The 27,232-nt window shown below is 35.9% G+C and overlaps 1 protein-coding gene and 1 long non-coding RNA gene across 5 annotated transcripts; one reads left to right on the forward strand and one right to left on the reverse strand.

Moving 5' to 3' along the window:
* Positions 1 to 370: 370 nt before the first annotated feature.
* LOC127507199 (uncharacterized) lies at positions 371 to 5,965 on the reverse strand. Its single transcript, XR_007928279.1, has 2 exons — positions 5,830 to 5,965; positions 371 to 1,106 (listed from the first exon to the last, which is right to left on the reverse strand). It is a non-coding gene; the product is annotated as an uncharacterized LOC127507199 (long non-coding RNA).
* Positions 5,904 to 26,942, forward strand: wt1a (WT1 transcription factor a). 4 transcript variants are annotated; one of them, XM_051884163.1, is made up of 9 exons: positions 5,904 to 6,589; positions 10,845 to 10,967; positions 13,141 to 13,243; positions 17,087 to 17,170; positions 21,019 to 21,118; positions 23,244 to 23,391; positions 23,478 to 23,567; positions 24,269 to 24,361; positions 26,006 to 26,942. In XM_051884163.1, exons 1-9 carry the CDS (start codon positions 6,193 to 6,195, stop codon positions 26,125 to 26,127), a joined length of 1,260 nt encoding a protein of 419 aa, XP_051740123.1. In that variant the 5' UTR covers positions 5,904 to 6,192; the 3' UTR covers positions 26,128 to 26,942. The 4 variants fall into 4 exon arrangements, with proteins under 4 accessions (XP_051740123.1, XP_051740126.1, XP_051740125.1 ...); XM_051884166.1 differs by having other exon boundaries at positions 5,911 to 6,589; positions 17,090 to 17,170; positions 24,269 to 24,352; XM_051884165.1 differs by having other exon boundaries at positions 5,915 to 6,589; positions 24,269 to 24,352.
* Positions 26,943 to 27,232: the final 290 nt, after the last annotated feature.

Below are 27,232 nucleotides of genomic sequence, written 5' to 3' on the forward strand. Positions count from 1 at the left end.
GTACCAGCAGGTGGCAGTAGCTGAACGGCCAATCAGAATGATCAGATGGCCCGACGGACCGACGAGCTCCGACGCCGATTCAACATTTCGAATCGGCCAAAAAAAAGCAGACGAGGACCAACTTCAGCCGACAGTGCGGAACACACTGAGAAAACTTAGTCGGTCGACGAACAAAAACTGCCCGACGGCCGACCGTCGGCTTGGTGTGTTCCGGCCTTTAGTCCCAAGAACACAGCCTACAGTTATTTGAACAAATCATACTTGAGTACAGAAACCCTAATGAAAAATTAAGGCAGTAAAAGTATAAGTATTGTATACAGTAATAGTATAAGGACAACTAGGCAGAAAGACAGCGAAGACTTGAGCTCAATTTAAGTTTGCCATTAGTTCAGTAACTTTAATGTCAAATCCTCTGAATACACAAACTCTGAGGATCATATTACGGACATGAACAATTCTGTTGAGTTGTTAAGACTCGCTCAGGATAGTTGTTGCCTCATGAACAGCTCCACACGGATCAGTCCAGTTGGCGCATGAATCAGTTAATGCGATCTGTGTGAACTGATTCAAAAGAATCAGTTTGAAAGCATAATTCGCTCACAAATGGCTACTGGGTTCCGACACAAGCCTCGATTGCTTTACTTCAGAATACAAAAGATGGATAGATAGATAGATAGATAGATAGATGACAGAATTTCATGCTTTGTGTGAACTACAACAACAAATGATAACAAGTAATTTGGAAGGATGAGTACATGGGACTAGATTGGTAACTTCCATCTACCCTTTACTTTGGATCTCTGCCTCTTGGTGCTGCCAAGGAGCTAGTTTAATCCAAGCCGTTACTCCAAAGCTCTTCAGCTTGATGACAAGATAAAGGACTTTGACACAGTGACTTCTGCTGACATGACAGACTTTTTCTTTTCCTCGCTCTCCTCTTCCCTGAGTTGAAGAGTTGAATCCTGGGTCAGCAGCTTTCAGCAGAACGCCAGACTACAATTCCAGATGGTGAAGTAGGACCAGATCTCGGCTCATCAATTTAATGAGAACTGCCTCTGCTTAGCCACGTCCTGCTCCTTGGCCAACGCTTCCGGCTACGCCAAGGCCTAAATGTTTGACAAATAAAGACGGATCTCGGTTAATTGTTTAAGGGATGGCCTTCGTGTACGAAAGTGGCAGCGTAATATGATGCAGATCCCGCAGTTTTCGTGACCTCTTGATAGCTTCTGAGATTGTAGTGACTGAATGTCACCTTTTCAGACTCGTTTAAAGACACTTAGGATGAACAAAATGGGGGAGACTGAAGTGGAGGAAGTGATTTTTTATATTTAATGAAGCAATTCATTGAATCGGTGATAGTTTAAATGATTATGTTGAGTGTTCTTTTCTGTTTTTCACAGTGTAAAATTTATAGCAACAGTGACCTCTTAGATTCGCGATATGGTGTTGTCTGGTAATGTTTGTGTGTAACTGTTACTATGAAAGCAAAGCGGCTGGCAAGACGAGAAGCAGAAAAGATAAACTTTAAAGTCTTCATACATCAAAACAAAAGAAACTTTCAAGGACGCTAACAGCTGCCCCCTGTGATAAATCAAACCAGCTAACATTTTCACCAAGGAATCAAATATTTCTGTAAAGTGAACAACAGACCCGGTCATATACAAAATAGACAACTAAGAAAAGTTTAAGCTTAAGTTGATCAAAATTCATTTTTAATAAAAAATTTAGAAAAGATGGTCAACGAGCTGATTCTGTAAATTCCCATTTATCATAATTTGATTGCAGCTGTACATTTTTCCATTTACTTCACTACATTCTAAAACATATCTTATTTTACTTCACTACATTTTATTAAAACACATAGCTCCTCGCCATTTCAAAATGAAGAAATTGAGACGTGATAGCTTTATTCCAATTATTTTTGTTGAACCTGTTGAATCGGTTCTTAAATAGCAATGAATGATTCATTCGCTAAATGGAGACTGATATGATCGCTATTTATGAGTCAACAACTTATTGATTCAATGAACCGGTCGAAGCGAGACTTCAGGTAACAACTCTGAACTGGTCATGTCACACTCAAAATGTGCCAAAAACTGGAAGTATTATGATCCTCGGAACTCGAGTGTGCGTAGGAATTAATTAATGCCGCGAAAAGTAAGTTACTAATGCTCAAACCTCTATATCCTATATCTATATTAGGCTATTCTGTCTGTGAATCGCTCATTCCTTAAAGGGTTAGTTCATGCAAAAATGAAAATTCTGTCATCATTTACTCACCCTCATATCATTATCTTCAGAACACAAATTGAAGATATTTTTAATGAAATCTTTGAGCTTTCTGTCCCTCCATTGACAGTCTATGCAACTACCACTTTGACACTTCAAAAAGTTCATAAAGAGATTGTAAAACTAATCTAGCCTATATGAATTGAGCAGTTTAGTCCAAATTTTCTGAAGAGACACGATCGCTTTATGATGAACAGGCCTGTGTATGTACATGTATAATATAGCTATAAAAATAGTAATATATATTGCACAGATATATTATGTAAACAAACTTTTATGTTAGATGCGATTAATCGATTTGACAGCACTAATATAAACATTCATAGTCATCCACATCAGTTGGGGTAAACTGAAGCTCAATCTTGTTTGCTTGACGTGCGAGAACCAATGAGGTTCATTCTCACGTGTTACGTGGCACGTTTGAGCTTCTGCAAGAACCAATGAGATTTGTTCTCGCCAATGGCTCTGGTTCTCGCAATTCGGGTCGAGCTTCTGTTTATATATGTGAATAGAAGTCTAAATTCAATCTGTTCATCATATAAAGCAATAGTGTCTCTTCAGAAAATTTGGACTAAACCGCTCAATTCATATAGTTTTACGATCTCTTTGAACTTTTTGAAGGGACAGCTTTTCAGATTTTTTAAATGAGGGACAGACATCTCTCAGATTTCATTAAAAATATCTTAATTTGTGTTCTAATGATGAATGAAAGTCTTATGGGTTCGAAACAACATGAGGGTGAGGCTAATTGATGACAGGCAGAGTTTTAATTTTTGGATGAACTAACCCTTTAAATAGGTCTATGTATTTTGAGCAGTAGGATATACCTAGAGCGTAAAAAATAATAAATTATGGGCCATCGCTCAGTACTTTTACTTTTGATATGCTACAATAAAAAATAAGGACTTTTGTATTTAAATATAGCCTAGCCTAATACATAATTGTGACGAGCAGGGCGGTGGCGCGAGTGTTAACGAGCGTCAGCTGCGCGTTGCACCGGTCTCGAATCTCTTACGGAAGAGCTCCGGAAGCATAAAAGGTTAGCGACGACAGTGAAGGACGAGAGAGGACCAGGTCTGGACTTATTTTATTGTTTTATTATGTTTTTGTGGCCGGCAGACGTCCGTGAGGGTCTGCCAGCATTACTTTCGTTTTGTTCTTTGTTTATTTTATATATTAAAGTTATGTTTGAACGTTCGCCGGTTCCCGCCTCCTTCTTTCCGTATCTAAGAACTGTGTTACAATAATGTAGGCTACTTAATTTGCAGATACATATACTTTTACTGGAATAATAAATCATTAACCTAACTATTTGTGCACTTAATATATTTGTGACCAATAATGTTTGATTGTATTCGACCTTGTCAGGTAACTTAATTTCTTGTTCTTTTACTACAGATAAATGCACTGCTTGCCAGTATTTTACAATAATTATCCATAATTCTCACTCTCTTTAATAATACATTATTATATTGTTTCATCTTGGACCATAAAAGTGTCTGGATGCCTGGCGTATGTTGTGTCACACCATATTTTTCGAACCACTGTGGAACTAAAATCTTCGTCACTGTCTATTACTGTTGTTGCAAGTATTCTGCAAATGGTTATGAATGTCCATGGGCCCTGGTTAAAAGTTAAAGCTAAGAATTGACTAAGTGCTAACAATATAATACAGGATTCGTTTGTTTTCACATCTCCAACCCGATGGTATGAGGACTTCCAGATGAGGTCCATCTCAGGCTGGAGATGTGGACTTCAGTAATATTACTCTTCTCCAGACAGTGAGCCAGAGGTTAAGCAGGAACTCAGCCCTTGCTGAGGGAGTGTGTGTAGGGGTGTGTGTAAGTCCTCTCTTCCTCGCGGCAGATTGTGCAGTGTTATAATTGACTCGTCCCTCCTCATGTCTTCATCGCAACATCGCGTATTTTTCATCGGCCTTTCATCGTCCTGCACTTGATGGTCGCCAATTGTAAGACAAAACGGTTTCATTAGGACACTTCATGAGCTTTAACTGAATTTGCCTGCGTGGAATTTCTTTCTGATTCGATAAATCAAACGCGCTTCATTGTTTTGCATAACGACTGAAGGATTAAATGTTGGCCTAATAAAATGAGAAAATTAGAACAAACTTCAGATTTTTTTCCTAAATAAAAGACGTTACTCGTCCGTTTTTATTTGACTGTTAAATGATTTAACAGTTCAAAAGTTCATGTGAACGTGAGCACCTGCAGATGAGTTTTTCATTCGATAATGAGAAGATGATAAGAAACTCTTTTTATCTAAACAAAATTCATTCTGCACTTAAACAGTTTATATGGATCCTAACGGTTTTTTAACGTTCTAGCAGTTAGGCTATTTGAAACATCTTTAGCCTAAGCAAGTTTCATTTAATCATTCGACGCTTTCGGTTTACACATACTAGGTTTTGAGAAACATAATGAAGCTTAATGAATAAGTTCATTATTTTAATTAAGTAATAGCCTAAAATAAAAACAATGGAATATTAATAATGGTTAAAAAACGAATAATTTAAAATTAGAAACAAGACAATATAGCCTATATAGTGGGACTATTTTCGTTACATTTTGTCTTTTCATTGCTGCTATATTAGATAATTAATAAGCTATATTTTTACGTTGCATAAAATTGTTAATAAACTAATTTTTATTTTGTGGGAAATGGGGCTGATACGGTCACTTGGGTAGATGTATATATAGCCTATATATATATATAATATCATATCAAATAGGCCTACCAATAATTGATTGGGCATTTATTATTATTATTATTATTAGACTATTATAGCTATTGCTCGTTTAAAAGTTTTAATAAAAAGATGTTGCAGAGTCAATAATCTAAGGTTTTTCGCTCTGCCGTAAATTAAATAACGACACAAACAATTACACACCGTTTAATAATTAACTATTTCCGTTCTCTTAAGGATATCGTTACAACAATCCACTTACAAAATAATCATTATAATTTTGCCTTCAGTGGCTTTAATTTTTACGCCTATAATGTTCTAAAATAAAAGGGCAGGCGCATTTGTATAATGCGTGTTTGAGCGAGAGAGAGAGAGAGAGAAAAAAAAACATTAAGTTTGATGGATGCTAATGATAAAGCGCTAGCTTGTGCGCGGTCATTATGACGCTGTAAGGTCACGCGCCTCAAAATATAGTCTTGAAACACAATTAAAGACTATTTAACCGAAGCAAATAATTAAAACAAAAGGCCTTTCCCTTTACAAACCAATTCAAATTCTGAAATCCATTTCAAAATAGATTTTAAATGTATTTTTTTAATTTGTAAATCAATTCTACCTGCTCAGCCAAAGTCTAAAGTGCATATATTAACAGTTTTATAGTGTCTGCTAAAATGTGTTTCAAAGCTCATAAAAAGCCAGTCTCTGAATCATTGTTATCCACTCCCACAACACACACACACACACACACACACACAGTTTATTAAGACTCCCTGCATGCTGTATGAGTATACAGGGAGGAGTATTGTACAGGGAGAAGTAAATGAATGAAGTGTTACACTCATCTTTCCTCACTAGCCCTGGCTCCTCCTCCTCCTCCCGACTCCTCAGTGTATGTGAGCTCCTAGGCCTCCAAAGAAAACAGACACGCAAGAAAGGAGGAACATCTCTTCTGCTCTCCTCACTCCATTCACAGAGCCTGCGAGAATTGCGACCTCCCAACTTTCTTTTCTCCCATTGTGACATGGACTATTCCGGTTGAAAACAACAGAGCTGTTTTGAACGAAGAGCACTTTTTCCTGGCCGTGACCCAACGTGACTTAGCGATGACACCTTGACTTTGGATTTTAGCACCGAACCGAACTCAAACCAGATCCTCGTCTCTCTGCTGGGCCGCTCAGGTGTTTTGTAAGTACCCGAAAATGGGTTCCGACGTACGTGACCTCAACACTCTACTCCCTCCCGTGCCATCACTACCTGGGGGGAACAGTAACTGCACCCTGCCTGTGAGCAGCACCCCGCAGTGGGCTCCTATGCTGGACTTTCACACCGGCGCACCCTACAGCTCGCTGGCCCCGCACTCCTTCATCAAGCAGGAGCCCAGCTGGGGCACGGCCGACCCCCACGAAGACCCTCACTGTGGGCTGAGCGCCTTCACCGTGCACTTCTCTGGACAGTTCACTGGCACTGGGGCCTGCAGGTACGGAGCCTTCGGGGCCCCTACACCCAGCCAGCCCCCACCCAGCCAGCCCAGGATGTTCAGCAATGGCCCTTACCTGTCCAACTGCATGGACAGCCAGCCCAGCTCCAGGAATCAGGGTGAGAATCTGCTTTAATGTAATTATGTGGGTCCACATTGTTCCTGAACTGTTTGAAAGAGTTAAGCCATAATTTGTCAAAACATTTGGTTAGGTAACACTTTATTTTACAGTGTCATTGTTACAAATGTTACATACGCTGTAAAAAAGAATGGTTGGTTTAACTTAAAAAAGTAAGTTAAAATTTTGAGTTCATTTAAATTAAAAATTTGAGTTAGTACAATGAATTCGATTGGTTTAATCAACAGAAACTCAAAATATTATGTTATCTGAACCACATTAAGTATCTAAGTATCTAAAATGTTGTGATAACAAATCATGAAAATCATTTTTTACAGTGTAGTTATTGTAGTAATAACTATAAATTATGCATAATTACATGTAACTAACCCTAAACCAAACCCTAACCGTAACTCTATAGTAAGTACAATATTATTACTCAGTACTTAAATGTATAATTACACTGTAACACAGAAACCTTAAAATAAAGTGTAACCCTTTATTTTAAGGATACGTACTTACATGTTATTACATAGTAATAACAGTAAATTATGCATAAATACAAGTAACTAACCCTAAACCAAACCGTTAAATAAAGTGTAACTCTTTATTTTAAGGTGACAGTAAGTACTGAGTAATATTAATTAACTATGTAATTACTGTAGAGTTACGGTTAGGGTTAGTTACTTGTATTTACGCATAATTTACTGTTATTACTATGTAATAACATGTAACTATGTCACCTTAAAATAAAGTGTCACCAAACATTTTTATTAATTATTAAAGGCTAGAATCATCACATTTTACTGGTATAGTGCCTATAACCTTGCTTATTTTAATTTAAATTTTATTTCAGTCATTCAGTTTGAATGTTGTCTGCTATAATACACTTTTAACAATTTAATTACATAGTAAAGCTTGTAATCTTGCACTTTGTTGAAAAACAAAATGACTTTATTTTTAGTTGGGATCTTGAATGTCATCCCTCTTATTTTCATAATGTGTTGACCATTTATAGCTATTATTCAACTATTGGCCTAAAAGTTAATAAGTTTAAACATTCCTATGAATTATTAAGGACAAGAAGCACTGAATTTAATTTGAGTCATTCAGTTTAAATTATGTCTGCTTAATACATTAATTCAGTTACATAGTAAGGCTTGTAAAACAAAAACGTTTCAGCTTTAATGTTGCACCTCTTAGTTTCATAACGTGTCAAAATTGGACCAATTAAATTGCTCAACCATTGGCCTAAAAGTCGCTAGATGTAGTGTAAATTTGTTAATGAATTAAAATGAATTTGTATTAAAAACAATGCTTTGAGTTTAAATCCTCGTTTAAATAACTTCAGTGACAAGCTGATAAAATAAAGTTACTTTCATTGACAGTTAAAAGTAAAACAGTTTATCATATATTTTACAAAACGTCTATATATTATGTGACTTTTTTAAAGTGAGGAATGAGTGCAATTTGTATAGTATTGTAGAACATTTGAAGAGAGTGTAGTTTGTCAGGATGTGAGCTTGTTTTAACAGTAAGGTAGAAAGTGAGTAAATGTATTCTGTGATTTATCCATCACCAGGGCCGTCACCTCACACATATTTGTCTGCCTTGAGTAATTACGTATCTCAATGCTCCTGTATTTGGCGAAACAGTTCCCAGTTATTTTACAGATATGCTCCAAACACCTCATCACACAAGCGTTTAATGCATGTTGGGTCATTACTGTGTCAGTGTATAATAGACTTCAGGTTACTGGCTTGGGGGTTTCAACTTATGGGATAATAAAGATTTTGCAGTTAGACAAGAAAAATATTTTTTCTTCCTTTTCATGATGACAAATTGCATGAAAACAAAGATGAAAGCTAATAATATTTTAAAAACTGAAAGATTATAATAAAGTGAAACTGCTTTCAGATAAGCCAAATGAAAAGAAACAATTTGTTAAATGAGTTTTCATAAAGTAAATGTACATGTAGAAAAACCTATGAGAATTTGAATACATAATTCGATAACCATAAAACAAATACTTCAAACATCTAATGATTTTGCACATTTTCAAAACATGTTTGTAAGTTATATAAATTATACAAAGGAAAAATGTTTTATCTTTTCTGATGATATGTCGCTCGGACACCTGAGTTATTGGTTAATAAAATTCACATTTGATATTTTCTATGTATTTTATAATTACATAAATACATTTTCTCCTTCTCTCATTCGTCAACGAATGCCTTGAATCCATGTTGCTACTCCTATATTTACTTTTTGGTATAAATTCCAATTTATATTCCAATAAATTATATTTATTATTAAATATATAATATAAATTGTAAATTAAATATTTTTAATGTATAAAATATATCATATTTTTAAAATATATTTTAATATTTAATATTATATTTTTAATATGTAATATTAAAGATTTTTTTAAATACATATTTTTATTACATGCAATATATTTTTAAATAATTTTATGTATTATAATTTTTGTAAAAAATATATTTTAATATATATAATGAGATAAGAATAAATGATAACATCAGACATGAGATCTTGTTTTCGGTTACCCCAGATGTAGGGGAAATTTTTAAAAACACCAACACTCCCTAAGACATCTGATACTCGTATACTCCTAAAGTGCACATTGGAAATCTAAAGTTACAATTAATCGTGGGTCACAATATCAGGCCAGTGACCAGCTCTTCACTGACTCCCAGGTTAAAGCTCTTGCTGAGATCTGGTAGGGTGGAAGAGAAATGGTCATCTTTAATGAGTTTTTCTCTCTCTGAGGTGAAAGTGGTTGGCTTGTAATTAATGAAGATGGTGGTGGGAGACCATGATTTACGATGTTACGTCTGACCTGGGGTTAGACCGAGGCATGATTCACCCCCTAAACCTGGTGTCGGCTCTCGGCTACACACCGTCCTGCCAGCGTTTGTTTTCCTCGCACAGCTTGTCCGCTCACCCCCGCTGGGGAATGGAGGGGTGATTAGGATCCAAAGAAGAATATTCCTATTATCTGGAGAATAGCTGTGTTTTTCTGTTTAAGAAATTTTATTTCTGGCATCCATCTCAACTGCAAAAAGTTTACAGAGTAAATAGGCAGTTCTAAAATGACTAAAACATAAATGGTATAAGATCTATAGTAGTGGCCAAAAGTGATGTCTGGCATAGGAAAATTGACATCTTCACCCTTTATTCAAGTATTATTAAAAATTTGCTAAAGATTTTGTAAGCATATTGCGTAGTTGTGCTTGGAGGCAATTGTTTTATCTGTGATAACGCAATGAATTTTTGTTCAGGCTGTCATACTTTTTGTTTTTCTACGCATAAATAAAACTTGTAGCTGTAGTTTACCTTTTTTTGCCAAATAATTTTGTCAGATAAATACCTTAACCAAGTTTAATGTTTTGTTCTTTCCCTTATATTTAAAATATTTAAAAAAAATATGAAATATTTTCTTCATATTTTTAACATCACTTTTGGCCACTACTGTGTATTTAAAATATGTTTTTATTTTTTTTTAAATACATATTTAAAATATTTCTGACTTCATTTATATTTCCATCTCAACTGAAAGTATCTGCAGTTTAAGGAATAATTAGGCAATTCTTTAATTTCTAAAACATAAATGGTATAAGATTGATATTTAAAATATATATTTTAAATATTTTAAAATATACATAGAAAATAATTCTGACTTCATTTCCATTTCCATTTCAACTGAATATATTTGCATTTTACAGATTAGGCAATTCTAAAATTTCTAAAACATAAATAGTATACGATCTATATTTAAAATGTATATTTTTTAAAAAAGTAGAATATATATTTAAAATATTTCTGACTTCATTTATATGTCCATCTCAAATGAAAGTATCTGCAGTTTAAGGAATAATCATGCAATTCTACAAATTTCTAAAGCATAAATGGTATAAGATCTATATTTAAAATATACATAGAAAATAATTCTGACTTCATTTATATTTCCATTTCAACTGAATATATTTGCAGGTTACAGAATAATTAGGCAATTCTAAAATTTCTAAAACATAAATGGTATACGATCTATATTTAAAATATTTTTTAAAAATGTAAAATATATATTTAAAATATTTCTTACTTCATTTATATTTCCATCAGAAGTTTACAGAATAATTAGGCAATTCTAAAATGTCTATAAGATCTATATTTAAAATATATTAAAAAATGTTTTAATATATTTCTGACTTCGTTTATATTATCTGTCCCAGGTTACGGCACAGTTGCTTTTGATGGAGCCACAAACTACGGACACACGCCTTCCCACCACACCTCGCAGTTTCCCAACCATTCCTTCAAACACGAGGACCCCATCACGCAGCAAAGCAACATGGGTAAACACAAACACACCAAGCACTAAATTACATTTTATTGTGTTTGTACAAATGCATTTATTGGAGGAGACTCTAATCTGCAAACACTTTCTGCGTGGTTGAGATCTTGCCCTCGCTCTTTGAACTTACAGAGCGGTTTCTGTATGTCATTCAGGGGGCAAGTTGCACAAAACATCCCATTGCTGAACAGTAAATCAGCCAAAACTTTTCTCTCTCCCCATAGTCCTCTCTGCTTTTACGCACGTCATAATGTTAAACATCAGCAAACAGCTAACCGGACGATTTGGTGTTCATTGTGCCGCAGTAAATTCTCCCTGAGGTCTCGGTGCTAGTGACCAGAAGACTCTGCGATGTAAGATCCCTTTTGGAATGTTTAGAACTACCATGGGACGCATTCACAATACGGGGGCCGGATGAGCCAAAGCAGTGATTCCTCATTTGCACTCGAGACGGAGTGCGAGAGGTCTGCGTGCTTTATGGCTTCAAAGAAAGTCAGCCTGTTGTTTTCATAACTGCTAAGTGTACTCGGCTGCGTCTCCACAACCCTCCCTCACGCTCATATTCCCTTTGTAAAGCCGGACTACGCCACACATGCTCGATCATGCGTTTCCCTGGAACTGCACAGTTATGATACTCTGAGCATCCAGGCATGGTTATTTTCCATGAGGGACTCAAGAAAAACAGAGTGCGCAAATGTTCATTCTAGTTAATTAAACTATGGAGAGAATTATTCAAAACAACATTTATTAAGAATCAAACACAGTGATGTTATTCAAGGTGTGATAGAGGAGAAAATTTTTGAAAATTTTTTGTCATTTAAGGAAAAAAGTTCAACAATTTTTTAAACTATTGCAGATCTACTGTGTTTATTTATAAGTAATAAATGTATTTAAAAACAATACAAATTGACTCAAGGTTCTGTATAATTCAGAAGCAAACTTAAAACCATGACATGATAAAAAGTAAATACATACAAAGGCTGTTAAAACACAAAAGATGAATATTAAAAATAAATTTTTATTTTAGTATTTTTATAATATTTTATAATTATTTTTACAATAAGTATATATGTTTATATTAATACTCAAGTAAATTTATTGAAATTGTCAAGTAAAAAAACATGACAAGAAAATAAGTAAAGAAATTTTTTTTAAAAAAGACCATTAAATAATAAACTAAAGATAAATATTAAAAAATAAATACATTTTTTTTTACAATATTTATATAATGTTTATATTAATGTCTCTATTAATATAAAATGAATATAAAATAAATAATAAAAATATAATAAAGACATACAATTGATTTATTTTATATTTGTTTTTTATAATAATATAAATATAATAATATAAAACTTTATATCAATATTGTCATGTGTGAGACATAAGGCCGCTATATATATATATATATATATATATATATATATATAATATATGTAAGCAATAAGGTATGAGAGGCTGTGCTGTGCTGCGGCCCCTTCAGCCGTGACTTATTCATGATACAGCACTAGCCTCGGGTACCTTATTGCTTTTAGAAAACGGTTACTACACAATACAAATATTAAAGCCAAAAATATGTATCAATGCAACTTTTATGAAGTAAACTTTCACTAAAAGCCTTCCTTCTGCCGGAAAAAAATAGTCCCTGACCGTGAACAGCAACAGAAGTTACATTATTACACCATTAGATGGCAGCAAAGACTGTCTTTACGAGTGTGTCAGTCAGTAGCGAAGACTTTCATATTGAAAAGACTGAATTGTTGTGAACACGGAACAAGACGCAACTGACAAATGCTTTGACTAGCGCTGTCAGTCACAGGAAAACCCCTTAAATGTTAAAAGGACAAGATAATACATTGGACATTTAAACAGATTTTTTATTATGAACATAGGATTGACCTGAAGGAAAATGCTAAATCTGAATATACATACACTGTAAAAAAAGAATTGTTGGTTTAACTTAAAGTAAGTTACCTGGTTGCCTTAAAATTTTGAGTTCATTGAAATTAAAAAGTTAATACACTGAAGGTGATTGGTTTAATCAACAGAAACTCAAAATATTATGTTATCTGAACCACATTAATTATCTAAGTTCTTTTGACAAAAGGAAAAATGCTATGATAACAAATTATGACATTTTTTTACAGTGTATATACATATATATTGCATTTCAGGTGACCAGCAGTATCCTGTCCCACCTCCAGTATACGGCTGCCACACTCCTTCTGACAGCTGTACAGGAAGTCAGGCTCTGCTCCTGAGGAACCCATACAACAGGTAGTGCTCCAGTCCTATCCATCACACAAATAACATCTCAAGGTCTTCTGAAACATGTTCCTCACACGTGTTTGACTCCTCTCTCTCTGTCTGCAAGACATGTACATCATTGCGGAAAAACAGAAACCAGAAAAACAGACGTCATTAAATTGAATATATATCTTTAAAGATAGGAAAGAAAATGAGATATAACAATATAAAAAAAGTCATGCATATGTCCACCGAATTCTTAAAAAAAAAAAAAAAAAAAAGTCCAGACAGGCTACAGACAGTACAACTGATAATTGTCAGGACACTCGGGGTGCAGGAAGTTCAAATCCAGTTCTGTTCAATAACCAGGCCTGTGCAACAATCAGAGACGCTTAAAAATCTGTTATGGCGGCTCCAAAAAGTCACGCTGCCATTAAGCACGTAGAGGAAGTGGGGAAGTTAGGTAACAAGAGGAGGAAAAGGAGGAAAACTTGTTCGTACAGGATGTGCGAATAAAGTTTCTGCAGGGATTTTTTTTTTTTTTTTTTAAGTTAATTAAAAATATACACTATGGTTCAAATGTTTGAGATCGGTAAGATTAAAGAAGTCTCTTTTGCTCACCAAGGCTGCATTTATTTGGTCAAAATAAATAATAATATGTAATAAAGTATTTCAAAAAACTGGTTTTATTTCAATATATTTTAAAAAATGTATTTATTCCTTGATGACAAAGCTGATTTTTCAGTCTTCAGTGTCACATGATCCTTCAGAAATCATTCTAATAGGCTGATTTGCTCCTCAAGAAACATTTCTTATCATTATCGTCAATGTTGAAGACAGTTTTGCTGCCTAATATTTTTGTGGAAACCGTGATACTTTTTTGTAAAAGATTCTTTGATTAATAGAAAGTTCAAAATAACAGCGTTTTTTTTTTTTTTTAAATAGAAATCATTTGTTACATAAAAGTCTGATCAATGTAATGCATCCTTGCTGAATAAAAGTATTAATTTCTTTAAAAAAAATAAATAAAAAAATATGAAAAATATGAGGAAATTGAGCACTCAAAAAAAAAAAAAATCCAAAATTTCAGTATAAAGCATAAGTGTCAAGGGTTAAAAATGCAAAATGGTGTAATTTCATTTGAGAGAATGTTGCCAAATCAAAGCTGGGTTCTGTCAAATGTGCTTAATAAAGGTCAAGTGCTGAACAGCAGTGTGTACTATGCCAAGATAAACGGTATAATCCACCACCCGTTTGCACTTTCAGAACAGCTCTGAATTCTCTCATTCTGATAAGTGGTTAACAGTTCTCAGTGGAATTCCCTTCGCAACTTCGGCTAACAGTACGAGTACTACAGCCCCAAAATGATCTCACATTCCTCGGATGCTTTCGGCATGTTGTTTTTCCAGCGCAGAGGGAACATAAAGATTCAAAATAACAGAATTGGGATGATAAGAGGACTCTGACTCAGGTCAAACTGTATTTTCCAGTTCCCGCTTCTCTACGTTGTAATAAACAGGCCGCAGTGAGGCGGCTGTGAATCCTCAAATCAAAATGCTGTGCCGCTTTTCAAATCAAACGCCTGGTACCTACAGCCCTGTATTTACACAGGCCTCTGGGTTAAAGCGTTTTTTAGGTAGCACGAGGTGACTGGAATAAAAACATGTCCGGATTTTCAAAGTAAAATTAGGTTGTTGTTAATCTCAAAGGCAGATGTAGTGTAAACTATTCACAATCTACAGGCTTCCTGCATTTGCGTCTGGTGAGTCAAAAATGAAAAACAAAGATACAGACCATGTTGTACAGAGAGCCTTCCAGACCACTGTTATATCTGACCAAACTATTAGTTCTTTTCCGTGAAATTTTCAGGTTATTTTGAAGGGGGAAAAAAAGAACTAACATCTTACTTCTGTTAAAACCTGTCTATTATTTGAGCTGCAAAGCTGTATAAATCATAATATTTACAGTCGGTTTAAGGTTTTAGGCGTTACGTTGTCATGCCATTGAATTGTAAATTGGATATAACTTAAAAGATTAGTAAGCAATTTTTGCACCCTAAATGCACTGACATCAATTCTTCTGTTAAATCCTGTGTATTAGTTGAACTGCAAGCTGTATAAATCATATTTTTTTATAGTCATTTTAAGTTTTATGGTTTTAGGCATTACATCGTAATGAAATGAATTGTAAAATTTGATATAATTTCACACAGAAAAGATTAGTAAGCAATTTTTGCACACTATAATCATGTTAACACATAATTGTTTACTATACGTCTTGTGGCTTTTGAAACAGTATTTTAACATTTACGGTTTGGCTCCATTCTCTATCATTGTAAGTGCCTCACACCGTGTCCTAACCAAGCGGGATGCGATTTGAGACTTGATAATGTCAATCAAAAATCACAGCCAATCAGAAGAGCGCGTGGGCGGGCTCTCTCGGCAAGCTCCCAGCACTCGCAAAGAAATAGATGAGTACCTAATCAAATTAATAAATATTACACCGTTTTAACATTATCATACTGAATCTCTGAAACAATTTTCGCATTGAACACACTTGTCTGTTAACAATATGTTGACAGTTTGAACGTTCTTGTTTCCTTTCATTTGTTTTGAAGATCTGAGGTAAATTGTCCAATGTTGCTTTCAGTACGGCTATAAAAGACACACTTTGATATTCAAACTCACATTCGACGCTTTTAACATTAAATAAAGCACATAAACATTACCTGAGATTATCATTGCCATACTTTGTGTTGTTGTTCCAGCCGCGACATCGCAGGAAAAAAAGAAACCGTTTCTAAAATAGAATTGTCGCGTGTCGCCGTCGCGGCTAGTTAGGACAAAATGGAAAACATACCTTTTATAGCGTGTCGCGGCGTCGCGTCGCGTCTGGACACGGTGTCACTCTAAAAAATAGATGTAAAAATAATAAACAAATTTACTCAGAAAAATACAGTTTTCCATTCCAAACAGTAATATACCATAAAAAATAATAATAATAAAAACCCAATGCATTCTGGGTAATATTTGTCGTTTTCGAGAAAGTAGGCTACTTTCTTGAAAACGACAATTATTACCCAGAATGCATTGTAATATAAAGAAGTAATATACTGTATAAACAATGCATTGTTTTTATGGTATATTACTGTTTCAATGGAAAACAGTATTTCACTGTGTAAATTTTAGTTTTTAGCGCTATTTTTAGAGTGAATGCAACCCAGCATTTTTTTTTTATTATTATTATTTTTAAAGACTCAACAAAATGCCACAAATGCCGTTGATTGAATTTAACATGTGCTGAATATACCTTTAATGTAAAGATATCATTATTGGAATAGTCCTGAGCCATTTTTAACATGCGGACCATATGGCATAATTGGTTTCTTGAGCCAGTGTTTTCTCAAAACAAACTCTTGATGCTGAAATACTGTTATGTTCCTTCAACAGGGAAGCAAGCACAGTACCAGGTACCAGTTCATACCGTCGTATGCTGTTGCCTGTCTGTGATGAAACACTATGATGTCAGAGTTGCTGTAGATAAATCTAAACTATGTGTTTGGGTGAGCACCTGGCAGAGTAACTAATGGTTCTGTGGACAGGCTTTTAATAACGTATGGCAGGTTTTTGGTCAGAGGGATGACCTGATTAACTGATCACCCCAGTGGTGTGGGTAACCTCCTTTTTTGTGCACATATGACACATTCATTCGCTGTTACCCAGGATGCCTTTGTCAAAAAGTGTATTTTTCATCCACACATTCTTTACATGTGACAGTGGTTGCTGGTTTTTAATATTAGGAGTGCTTGTTGTAAAGGAAAATACTGTACATGCATATTTTCTTAAATAGTATTTCTGTTGTTTTCAATCCCAGCAGCGATAATTTATATCAAATGGCGTCACAGTTGGAGTGCATGGCGTGGAATCCTGTCAACCCTTTGGCATCCACTATAAAGAGGTAGGTCGACGTGACCCGCTCCTGTCATGTAGGAAATTCTTCTGTGATTTGGTCAAGCAGACATTTGCTTCAGCTAAGTGAAGAGAAGGACTTATTATATGCTTCATTTGATCTGGTGCTTACACTGAGAACATAAATTGGGAATTTATAATATTATTGTGAGGGCCTGATAATAAGTCTGAATGCAAGTTGGATTATTTGTGCAAACCACATCGGTTTGGGTTCTGTTTCTATGGTACATTGCCATGGATGTCAGAAAATTTTTTTTAAATTCATTGCAAATATATATAATTTTAATATTAAAGCTTTCTTTTAAGGTCAAATATGTAACTTCTTCGCCTCTAGCGCCATCAAATGGAATTGCAAATACATTGTTTTAAAATTGGTTTCTTTAAAAATCATCCCAAGTGTCTGCTATTGGTTGGATAAAACAGTAGGTTTGAGAATTAAGAAACGGATCTAATTAATCGGTTCTAATTAAGCTAAGCTATTTTTTTCAAATAGCAGAACCGAATGCCGTTGTTAACTGTTGTTGCAAGTGCATTCATTTGCCATTCTTACAGAAAACTGTACTAAAAGGTTGTGACAGTTTCCTGCACTACTTATTCAACTAAATCAACAGCGCGAAACAGACAGCACGATCAATGTAGTCTGGTTGCAATACGAAATAAAGCTGCAAGCAACAATGAATTGGCCCTCATACTGGTGCCACCGCCCCCTGGTGGCCTTAGGAAAACAGTGAACTGTGAGCAATATGCATTTAAATGGGTAAATATAGTAGGATTATGTCAGTCATTTATATGTGCCACAGTTCCTGCTACCAGCTGGTGGCGCTATAACTATAACTAAATATTGGCAATGTAGATGTCTCAGGCCAGGACTCTTATGAAAACATTTGGGGCAGATTGGACATTGTATGTTTGAGTTACAACAACTTCCTCTTTCATGGCATTAATAACATGCTTTAACCCTAGCTAAGTGTTGCTAGCATGGATAGCATTTCCTTTCACTGTAGAAAAATTAAGCCAAAATATCCCAGTAACGGTCGTTTCCAATTACGTATTTTGGAGCCAGTAGTGATCCTAAGGTGGAGTAGCGATATCAAGGTCCTGCCCATTCTCCCGCTCCAGCAGACTCAGTCGCAAGCACAGCTGTGTCATGACATTACACCCCGTTTTTATAGCATCAAATAACTAAAACCAAACTTTTAGGAAAAACAAACACTCTTCAACATACGTTTGCATAAGAAATACCTAAAATGACAGAAACCATCTATGGAAAAAAATTCTTTTAAGTGTAATTGTATTTTTTAGTTTGGCTCATGTCCCATTTGATTACAAGGATAGGGCAGGGTTTATGACCTATACTGCAGCCAGCCACCAGGGGGCGATTGAAATGCTTTGGCTTCACTTTTCAGGACTTGTGCGGCACACTTGGGTGTAGCATGTTGCTTGGATGTTTAACACTTGATGGCATATTTAAAGGTGCAATGTGTAAAATTTGGGAAGATCTGTTGACAGAAATGCAATATAATATACATAACTATGTTTTCAGTGGTGTATAAAGACCTTACATAATGAACAATTATGTTTTTATTACCTTAGAATGAGCCATTTCTATCTACATACACCGTGGGTTCCCCCTCCTCAATGTCAAGTCACCATTATGCGCCGGCATGTTTCTACAGCAGCCCTAAACGGACAAACACTCTACAGATCGCGTTTAGTCACTATGTTGTTCTTCTAAATCGTTCATGTTTTTAGAGGCAGCTTACATCGTCACTAAGTTGAATACGCACAAAGTAGTAGTAGTAGTCATCGTCTGGTTTATTAGAAGCAGAGACCGTTCTTTGTTAGAAGTAAGAAGAAACCTCATTGCTTCACACAGGCTACTCTATGCTGTCTCAGATGACGACATCTTTGTCTTGTGTCGGCCAGACGGCCACCGTAGCTTCTCCGAAAGGGAGGGGTGCGAGGGGTGTGCGCCGTTAGTTGCAGTTTGCAACCTCACTGCTAGATGCGACTAAAATTTACACACTGCATCTTAAAATATTGTTTTAATATGTTGCCAGTATGTGGTGCTATGACTTTAACTGAATATTGGCATGTAGATATCTTCAGGCTAGGACTTTTAAGAAACATATGATGTTTGGGGCACATTAGATATTGCATGTAGCCTATAAATTACAACAACTTCATCTTTATTCCTCCGATTATAATATGAATGACTCTTATAAGAAGGCTTTTATAGTGAAACAAAAACATACACCTCAACAGTGTAGTCTGATTCTGAACTCTTGTGACTCTATGATTCTAATGAATCTGTTCTTTTTAGTGAATCAAAAACATACAGTGTACAACTAACTTGTATGTAACTCGTATGCGTTTTTCAGTAACATTTTAGTGAATTAAAAACATACAGCACAACCAGTGTTGTCTGATTCCCACAATGAAAAATCTTTTCCCCTCAACTTTCTTCTCATCTTTCTGTTTGTGCCAGAGAGTAGAGTGTGCACATGCAGAATTAGCCTCTGTTTTGTCTGGCTAGAGAATGATATCCTGCCATATATTTCTGCCAGTGGCACCTCAGCCTTGACCAGGCCGAGCGCCGGCCCGCCGGGAGGAAGGGAGCCGTGCAGGGGGGAGGTGGAAGTGCATCAGTGCACAATGGGACAGCCTCTACTCCCCCTGGGACCCAAGAGAGAATCCACAGTCACGTTCGGCTAGGCAAGGAGGAGGCTGTGACCTCTCTCCAGCCTCTCTGAAAGAGACAGAGGAGCCCTGGGTGACGGAATGATTCATGTGCTGATAAATGAGAGGGACGGTGCTGGTTTTGGTTGAGGAAAAATCAGACACGCTGATCGATCTCAAGGGGGCTGCCATGGAAGCGTTGCTGTGGCTCCTCAAGCCAAACTTAATCATTCCTATATACATCCAGCTATCTAAAGCTCTTCGCATTCCTCCAAATCCCATGTCTGTCACAAGACCAAGGTGGTTCGGCTTGGGTGAATGAATGAACTGTGAGAAGATTTACTGCAGGATGCTGTTTTGGACTGTCTTTCAGTCTGGCTTGTCTTGCATAGAGAGAAAGAGAACTTTATACCTCATGAACTGTTACACGAAATTCGTGAAATTTTGTTCAAACAAGGCAAAGATCTTTGTAGAAACATAATGTGTGGTCTTTTCTCCAAAGGGAAAACATGGTGTAGAATTGTCCTGAGAAACATGTATTTACAGCATGACGTAAAAAGGCATACCGCTGAGGTTCAGGCAGAAGTTCAACAGTGAGCGAGACCATACATTCCCCATTCATCTCTCTGACTGGCCCTACCTCAAATGTTGGGGCAAAAATATTGCTCTTTGAAACAGGGAGCAATTTGCCCCATGTCAGGATGAGTTACAAAGACATGAGTCTGTGTATTTTATGGCTAGCAATGCCCTCTATATGTCATCCAAACTTTGTGAAATAATGCATGGAGAGATTTAGGAAGGACTTTATCTGCTGTCGTACATAGATAGGAAAGTTATGAGGTAGCATTATATTTTGTGAATAGTTGCTTTAGCTCGGAGCGATTTTTGACATTTTTACATGTATCAAAAGGTGTCTTAGTGATATTCGAGTTATAGTCCCATATCAATGCAATTAACTGTAAAGTTTAAGACAAACATTAAATTATTCATTAAATATATAATAAATATTGTTTTTCTCAACGTTATAACAGATCTCCACATTACAGAAAATAATATTTTTATTAATCAGTATTTTGTCTTATTTTTGAGCAAAATTTCTCATACTATGACTTGTTTTGATTACAATAACAAAATATTCTCCCCTTTGAACACAAACAGCCATGCAGGAGGGTATGAGAGCGACCCCAGCACACCCATGGTCTACAGCTGCAGCACGCAGTACCGCATCCACACCCACGGTGTCTTCAGAGGCCTTCAGGTCAGTATCTCTTACTCACACCACACTTGAGTTCACTCTCAGGACACAATAAAACTCTTTGTGCTCTTGGGATGTGCTCACATTGGGCCAAGGTCAGGCCACGGCGTACAAAGACACACAGGGACTCAAATACTCAAATCTTAATCAAAAGGTTGATTATACAACTTGCTAAAAATGAATAACCCAAAAGGAAAAAAAAAAATAGATTTAGAAGTGTGATACAGTGCCTTAAATAACTAATAAAAAAAGAGACAAATGTAATTTAAAAAGAAGGTGCTGAAGAAAACCATCTGACGCAATGAGAAGACTATGCGAGAGGAAGCAGGCCCCTGCCAGAATAGCTGAGAGATTTGAAAGGCATTTCAGGATGAAAAGCGAAGAGGAATCACTTAAAAAAGTCCATTAGCCGTAAAGCTGCAGTTTCCAGTTGCCTGCTGCTCATGCATATAAATCATTAGTTCTTAATTAATGTCTGTCAGCGGCCTTAAAGCAGTAAAAGAAGAGATACTCCAGAGCTGCTCTCATTCAGAATGGGATGCCTTTCTTCACTTCTCTGTTTACTCTTTCTTTTCTTATTGTATAAATGTGTGATGGGCAATTTTTCAGCTTGGGACGGGGGGTGGGGGGATAGATAGATAGATAGATAGATAGATAGATAGATAGATAGAAAAAACAGACATAGATAGATAGATGGAAAAAAACAGACAGATAGATAGATAGATAGATAGATAGATAGATAGAAAAATGTCAGATAGATAGATAGAAAAAATGACAGATAGACAGACAGACAGATAGATAGATAGATAGACAGATAGATAGAAAAACGACAGATAGACAGATAGATAGAAAAAATGACAGATAGATAGATAGATAGATAGAAAAATGACAGATAGACAGATAGATAGATAGAAGAAAACAGAGAAAAATGACAGATAGATAGAAAAAACACATAGATAGATAGATAGATAGAAAAATGTCAGATAGATAGATAGATAGATAGATAGATAGATAGATAGAAAAAATGACAGATAGATAGATAGATAGAAAAATGACAGATAGATAGATAGATAGATAGATAGAAAAAATGACAGATAGATAGATAGATAGATAGATAGAAAAATGACAGATAGACATAGATAGATAGATAGATAGATAGATAGATAGAAGAAAACAGAGAGAAATGGCAGATAGATAGATAGATAGATAGATAGATAGAAAAATGACAGATAGACAGATAGATAGATAGATAGAAAAATGTCAGATAGATAGATAGATAGAAAAATGTCAGATAGATAGATAGATAGATAGATAGAAAAATGTCAGACAGACAGACATAGATAGATAGATAGATAGATAGATAGAAAAATGTCAGATAGATAGATAGATAGATGTCAGACAGACAGAGACATAGATAGATAGATAGATAGATAGATAGATGATAGATAGAAAAATGTCAGATAGACAGACAGAGACATATAGATAGATAGATATATAGATAGATAGATAGATAGAAAGAAAAATGTCAGATAGACAGACAGATAGATAGATAGATAGATAGATAGATAGATAGATAGATGTACGCAAATGTATACAGTGCATTAGTTAAAATGTATCATTTAGAACAGCTACTCTGAACTAAACTGTCACATACAGATCAGACGTAGCATGCTAGCCCGCTGGGTTGTATTGGCTAGGCTGCTGTGTTATCATCCCCGTGGGGTCAATATATAAGTCTGGCACTACAGCAGTAGAACAGTTTTAGTAATTTACTTATCAATAACACTTAACACTCATTCATTACCGTGCCAGCGTACGGAAACGCCATTATGCTAAGCACTAGTTAATTAAGAGCAGATGGGCTTTAGCAGTGGGCAAATGAGGGAAACGGGAGGAACGGGGGGAGTGAAGCAGTGAAATAGGGTCTGCCTAACATCCGTGACTAACTGTTCACAGTTAGAGCTCATATCAGTAGCCTGGGTAAATCTGAATGATCATTTCACAGCTAATTCTGCAGTAATGAACCAATTGGGCATGCTAATCATTAGCGGTTATCCCCATGGGCACTGGGTTTGGATGTCTTAGCGTTTGTTGTAGCACGAATTGAATGTTGTTGACTTTCTCACAGGATGTGCGGAGAGTACCGGGCATTACACCTGCCATTGTGCGTTCATCTGAGACCAACGAAAAAAGGCCGTTTATGTGCGCCTACCCGGGCTGTAACAAAAGATACTTTAAACTTTCTCACTTACAGATGCACAGCCGCAAACACACAGGTACGACAACCCACAAATGTGATTAAATAGCATTAGCATGAATGCTAAGGTTATCATTAACATGTTTGGTTGTATTAAACTCATAGGGGAGAAACCCTATCAGTGTGACTTCACAGACTGTGGTCGCAGGTTTTCCAGATCAGACCAGCTAAAACGACACCAGAGAAGACACACAGGTTTGCGCCTTTGTCCCTTTTCCTGTTTTCCCTCTAGTATTTCCTTGGTAGCATATGAAACTATTCGGTAAGATAGATCGAAATATCTCATATCTTCTACAAAAAGGTGTCGCAGTTGTTTACTTAAAGGGATAGTTCACCCAAAAATGAACGTTTTGTCATTACTTACTCACACTCGAGTGGTTTCAAACCTGTATGAGTTTCTTTGGTGTTGAACACAAAAGAAGATATTTTGAAGAATGTTGGTAACCAGATAGTTGACGGCACCCATTGACTTCCATAGTAGGAAAAAAAAATACTATGGAAGTCAATGGGTCTGGTTACCAACATTCTTTAAAAAATCTTCTTTTGTGTTCAGAAACTCATACAGGTTTGGAACAACATGAGGGTGAGTGAATGAGTGAATTTTCATTTTTGGGTGAACTGTCCCTTTAAGGCCGGCTAAATGTTTACATTTTCACTCGCGTTCCAAGTGTGTGAAAACATTACAGTTTCCTCAATCAGACACATTTAGCACAAGTGTTTGCCGATGTATTGCTACACTGGCCAGACTCTCTTTAGACATTGGTCTCACATACTTAATACAAGACAATTTTTTCATTCTGACACTTTTTGGCATGGCCTCTCTTCTGTAGCCTGTACTCGTTCTCTCCTTGTGTGTGTGAGTGTGACCACACTTGTGTGTTCCTGTGTGTGTGTAGGCGTTAAGCCATTCCAGTGCGAAACCTGTCAGAGAAAGTTCTCACGGTCAGACCACCTTAAGACCCACACCCGGACACATACAGGTAAAACAAGTGCGTAAACCTTTTCATTTTTTCATAATTTGCTTCTCTCTTTCCACTCTTTGATGAATGTTTAAACTTTCAGAGGTCACCTTTCTTTAGTATTATGTTTTCAGTTGGTATTGGAAAGTGAACGCTGAAAAATCAGTTGCTTTTTTGACTGAATTGCAGTGGTTCTCAACTATGGATAGACTACGGAGCCCCTAAAGGGACATGGTGGTGGAAAAAATATGGGATGGCAATATATTTCAATGCTTTTGCATTCTCTCGCAAAAGCTTTGCATTCCCCGAGAAACTTTGCCATCGCTTGCAAAACCTTCACGTTCCTCTGAGAAACTTTGCATTCACTCGCAAAGAAATCAAAAAGTTTGTGAAAGTTTATTGTATGAGCTCAAAAATGTATATAATGGATATTAATATAATGGATAAATATAATACATAAATGAAACATGAATCGTTTCTTTGGGTCAGTAATTGATTTAAAATGCTAAGAATCGAATGGATCATTTCGATAGTGATTAAATGTTTTAAAATAAGAATAAAATAAGAATTAAATTATTACAAAGGGTTAGTTCACCCAAAAATGCCAAAAAAGAAAATTCTGTCATTAATTACTCACCCTCATGTCGTTCCACACCGTAAGACCTTTGCTCATCTTCGGAACACAAATTAAGATATTTTTGATGAAATCCGATGGCTCAGTGAGGCCTGCGTTGCCAGCAAGATAATTAACACTTTCAGATGCCCAGAAAGGTACTAAAGACATTTAAAACAGTTCATGTGACTACAGTGGTTCAACCTTAATGAAGCGATGAGAATACTTTTTGATGCACCAGAAAAACAAATAACGACTTTATTCAACAATATCTCGTGATGGGTGATTTCAAAACACTGCTTCATGAAGCTTCGAAGCTTTACGAATCTTTTGTTTCGAATCAGTGGTTCGGAGTGTGTATCAAACTGCCAAAGTCACATGATTTCAGTAAACGAGGCTTCGTTACTTCATAAGTTTCAAAACTTTTTGAAATTTCAATGGTTCACCACTGGGGGGCGTGACTTTGGCAGTTTGATACACGCTCCAAACCACTGATTCAAAACAAAAGATTCGTAAAGCTTCGAAGCTTCATGAAGCAGTGTTTTGAAATCGTCCATCACTAGATATTGTTGAATAAAGTGGTTATTTTGGTTTTTGGCGCACAAAAAGTATTCTTGTCGCTTCATAACATTAAGGTTAAACCACTGTAGTCACATGAACTGTTTTAAATGTGTTTTTAGTAGCTTTCTGGGCATTTGAAAGTGTTAATTGTCTTGCTGGCAACGGAGGCCTCACTGAGCCATCGGATTTTATGAAAAATATCTTAATTTGTGTTTTGAAGATGAACGAAGGTCTTACGGGTGTGTAACGACATGAGGGTGAGTAATTAATGACAGAATTTTCATTTTTGGGTGAACTAACCCTTTAATGGAGGGGTTGTGCGGCGTCATTCGGCAAAAAGTAAAAAAAAAAAAACATTTTTTTTGAGAAATATAGAAATATAACACAACAGTATGTTCTTAGGTGACCTCTATATTATTTAATAATGCTGATATTCCTTATTGCTCTCTGCTTTTACCTTCGATTCCATCCTAATGTCTGTATCTTTTTCTCTCTCTCAGGTGAGAAACCCTTCAACTGCAGATGGCCAAACTGTCAGAAGAAGTTTGCCAGGTCTGATGAGCTTGTCCGGCACCACAATATGCACCAGAGGAATCTGACGAAGCTGCAGCTGGCCATCTGAGCCGCGTCCCTTTGGCAGTGGCTTCTCCTGGGTGCTGGTGCGGCCCCGTCCCAAAGCATAAACTGCAACTTGTTAAAGGAAAACCAATAGTCTGTTTTCCTTTATAAAAGGAAGGTCATGGAGTTGCAAGACAAGACAACACTACTCTTTATCTGCATGTGCAGTGCCCCCTAGAGGCAGCTTGCAACTGGCCCTAATACAAGATTACAGTCAGTGGCGTCAATGTACAAGTATCTGTTTCCAGTGAGGGAACCTTATGATTTTTAATAAGATTTTGAGATTTGGGATGTGAAATATTATGTATCTAACAATTAATTAAGTAGTTTTTAGACTAATTTATTATGTTTGTTGTAAATTAAAGAGTAACAACAGTTGTTTTCGCCTTGTAAAACTCATTCAAAGTATCCGTCCTCAACATGTTGTATCTGGAATTGTAAAACTCTCTCCACTGAAGTACTCATTCATGCTGTTTGTAAAAATCCACTCTTTTTGACCTTACCGGTTAATTTATGAGTAGGTCACACTGGTTATGTGGCTGAGCGATTGTGGTCAAGTTGTAAATATTAGTTTCAATCCTCAGCCAAAACACCAAAAAAATTAAAATCTAGGCAAAATTCTGTTCATGGAAAATGTGACTCACATAAGTAATGGAAAGAAATGTGAAACATATTTGGATGGAAATGTTTTTTGTTTTTTAAATGAGCTTTATTTGTATGTTTGTCGTATATATCTGTGATCGACAGTCATTGTTTTTTGTAAAAAAAAAAAAAAAAAAAATTAAAAAAAATTAAACTCTTGGCATTAACTTGATGAAATGTGAAGCTCCAGTTTGCTCTGAATTTAATGTTTTAAATAGTTATGTAGAGAAAATCTTAAAATGATCACTTGATAATCATTTTCTCATTTTGACTGTGGCTTTATTATATAAATCTGCAGGTAATTTTATAATAACTGAATTTAGCTGTATATTTTTCATTAGCAAAGTAAGTGATAGCTCTTCAGATATGAAATACAGTATGAGAGACAATAGGTTCAGTTTTCCCTCGCTGTTAAAGGGGCTATGTCAAAGTCTTTGGCTATAGAATTCAGAAAACCTTGTTATTAG

This window comes from Ctenopharyngodon idella, chromosome 24, assembly GCF_019924925.1.
Source record: "Ctenopharyngodon idella isolate HZGC_01 chromosome 24, HZGC01, whole genome shotgun sequence".
In the NCBI taxonomy this organism is placed as follows: Eukaryota; Metazoa; Chordata; class Actinopteri; order Cypriniformes; family Xenocyprididae; genus Ctenopharyngodon; species Ctenopharyngodon idella.

Excerpts from the sequence above, each read along its gene's own strand:
- wt1a (XM_051884163.1), top strand. The coding sequence starts at position 6,193 with ATGGGTTCCGACGTACGTGACCTCAACACTCTACTCCCTCCCGTGCCA. Across the intron at positions 6,590-10,844 it reads GCCCAGCTCCAGGAATCAGG|GTTACGGCACAGTTGCTTTT; the intron begins GTGAGAATCTGC and ends TATCTGTCCCAG. Across the intron at positions 24,362-26,005 it reads GACACATACAGGTAAAACAA|GTGAGAAACCCTTCAACTGC; the intron begins GTGCGTAAACCT and ends TCTCTCTCTCAG.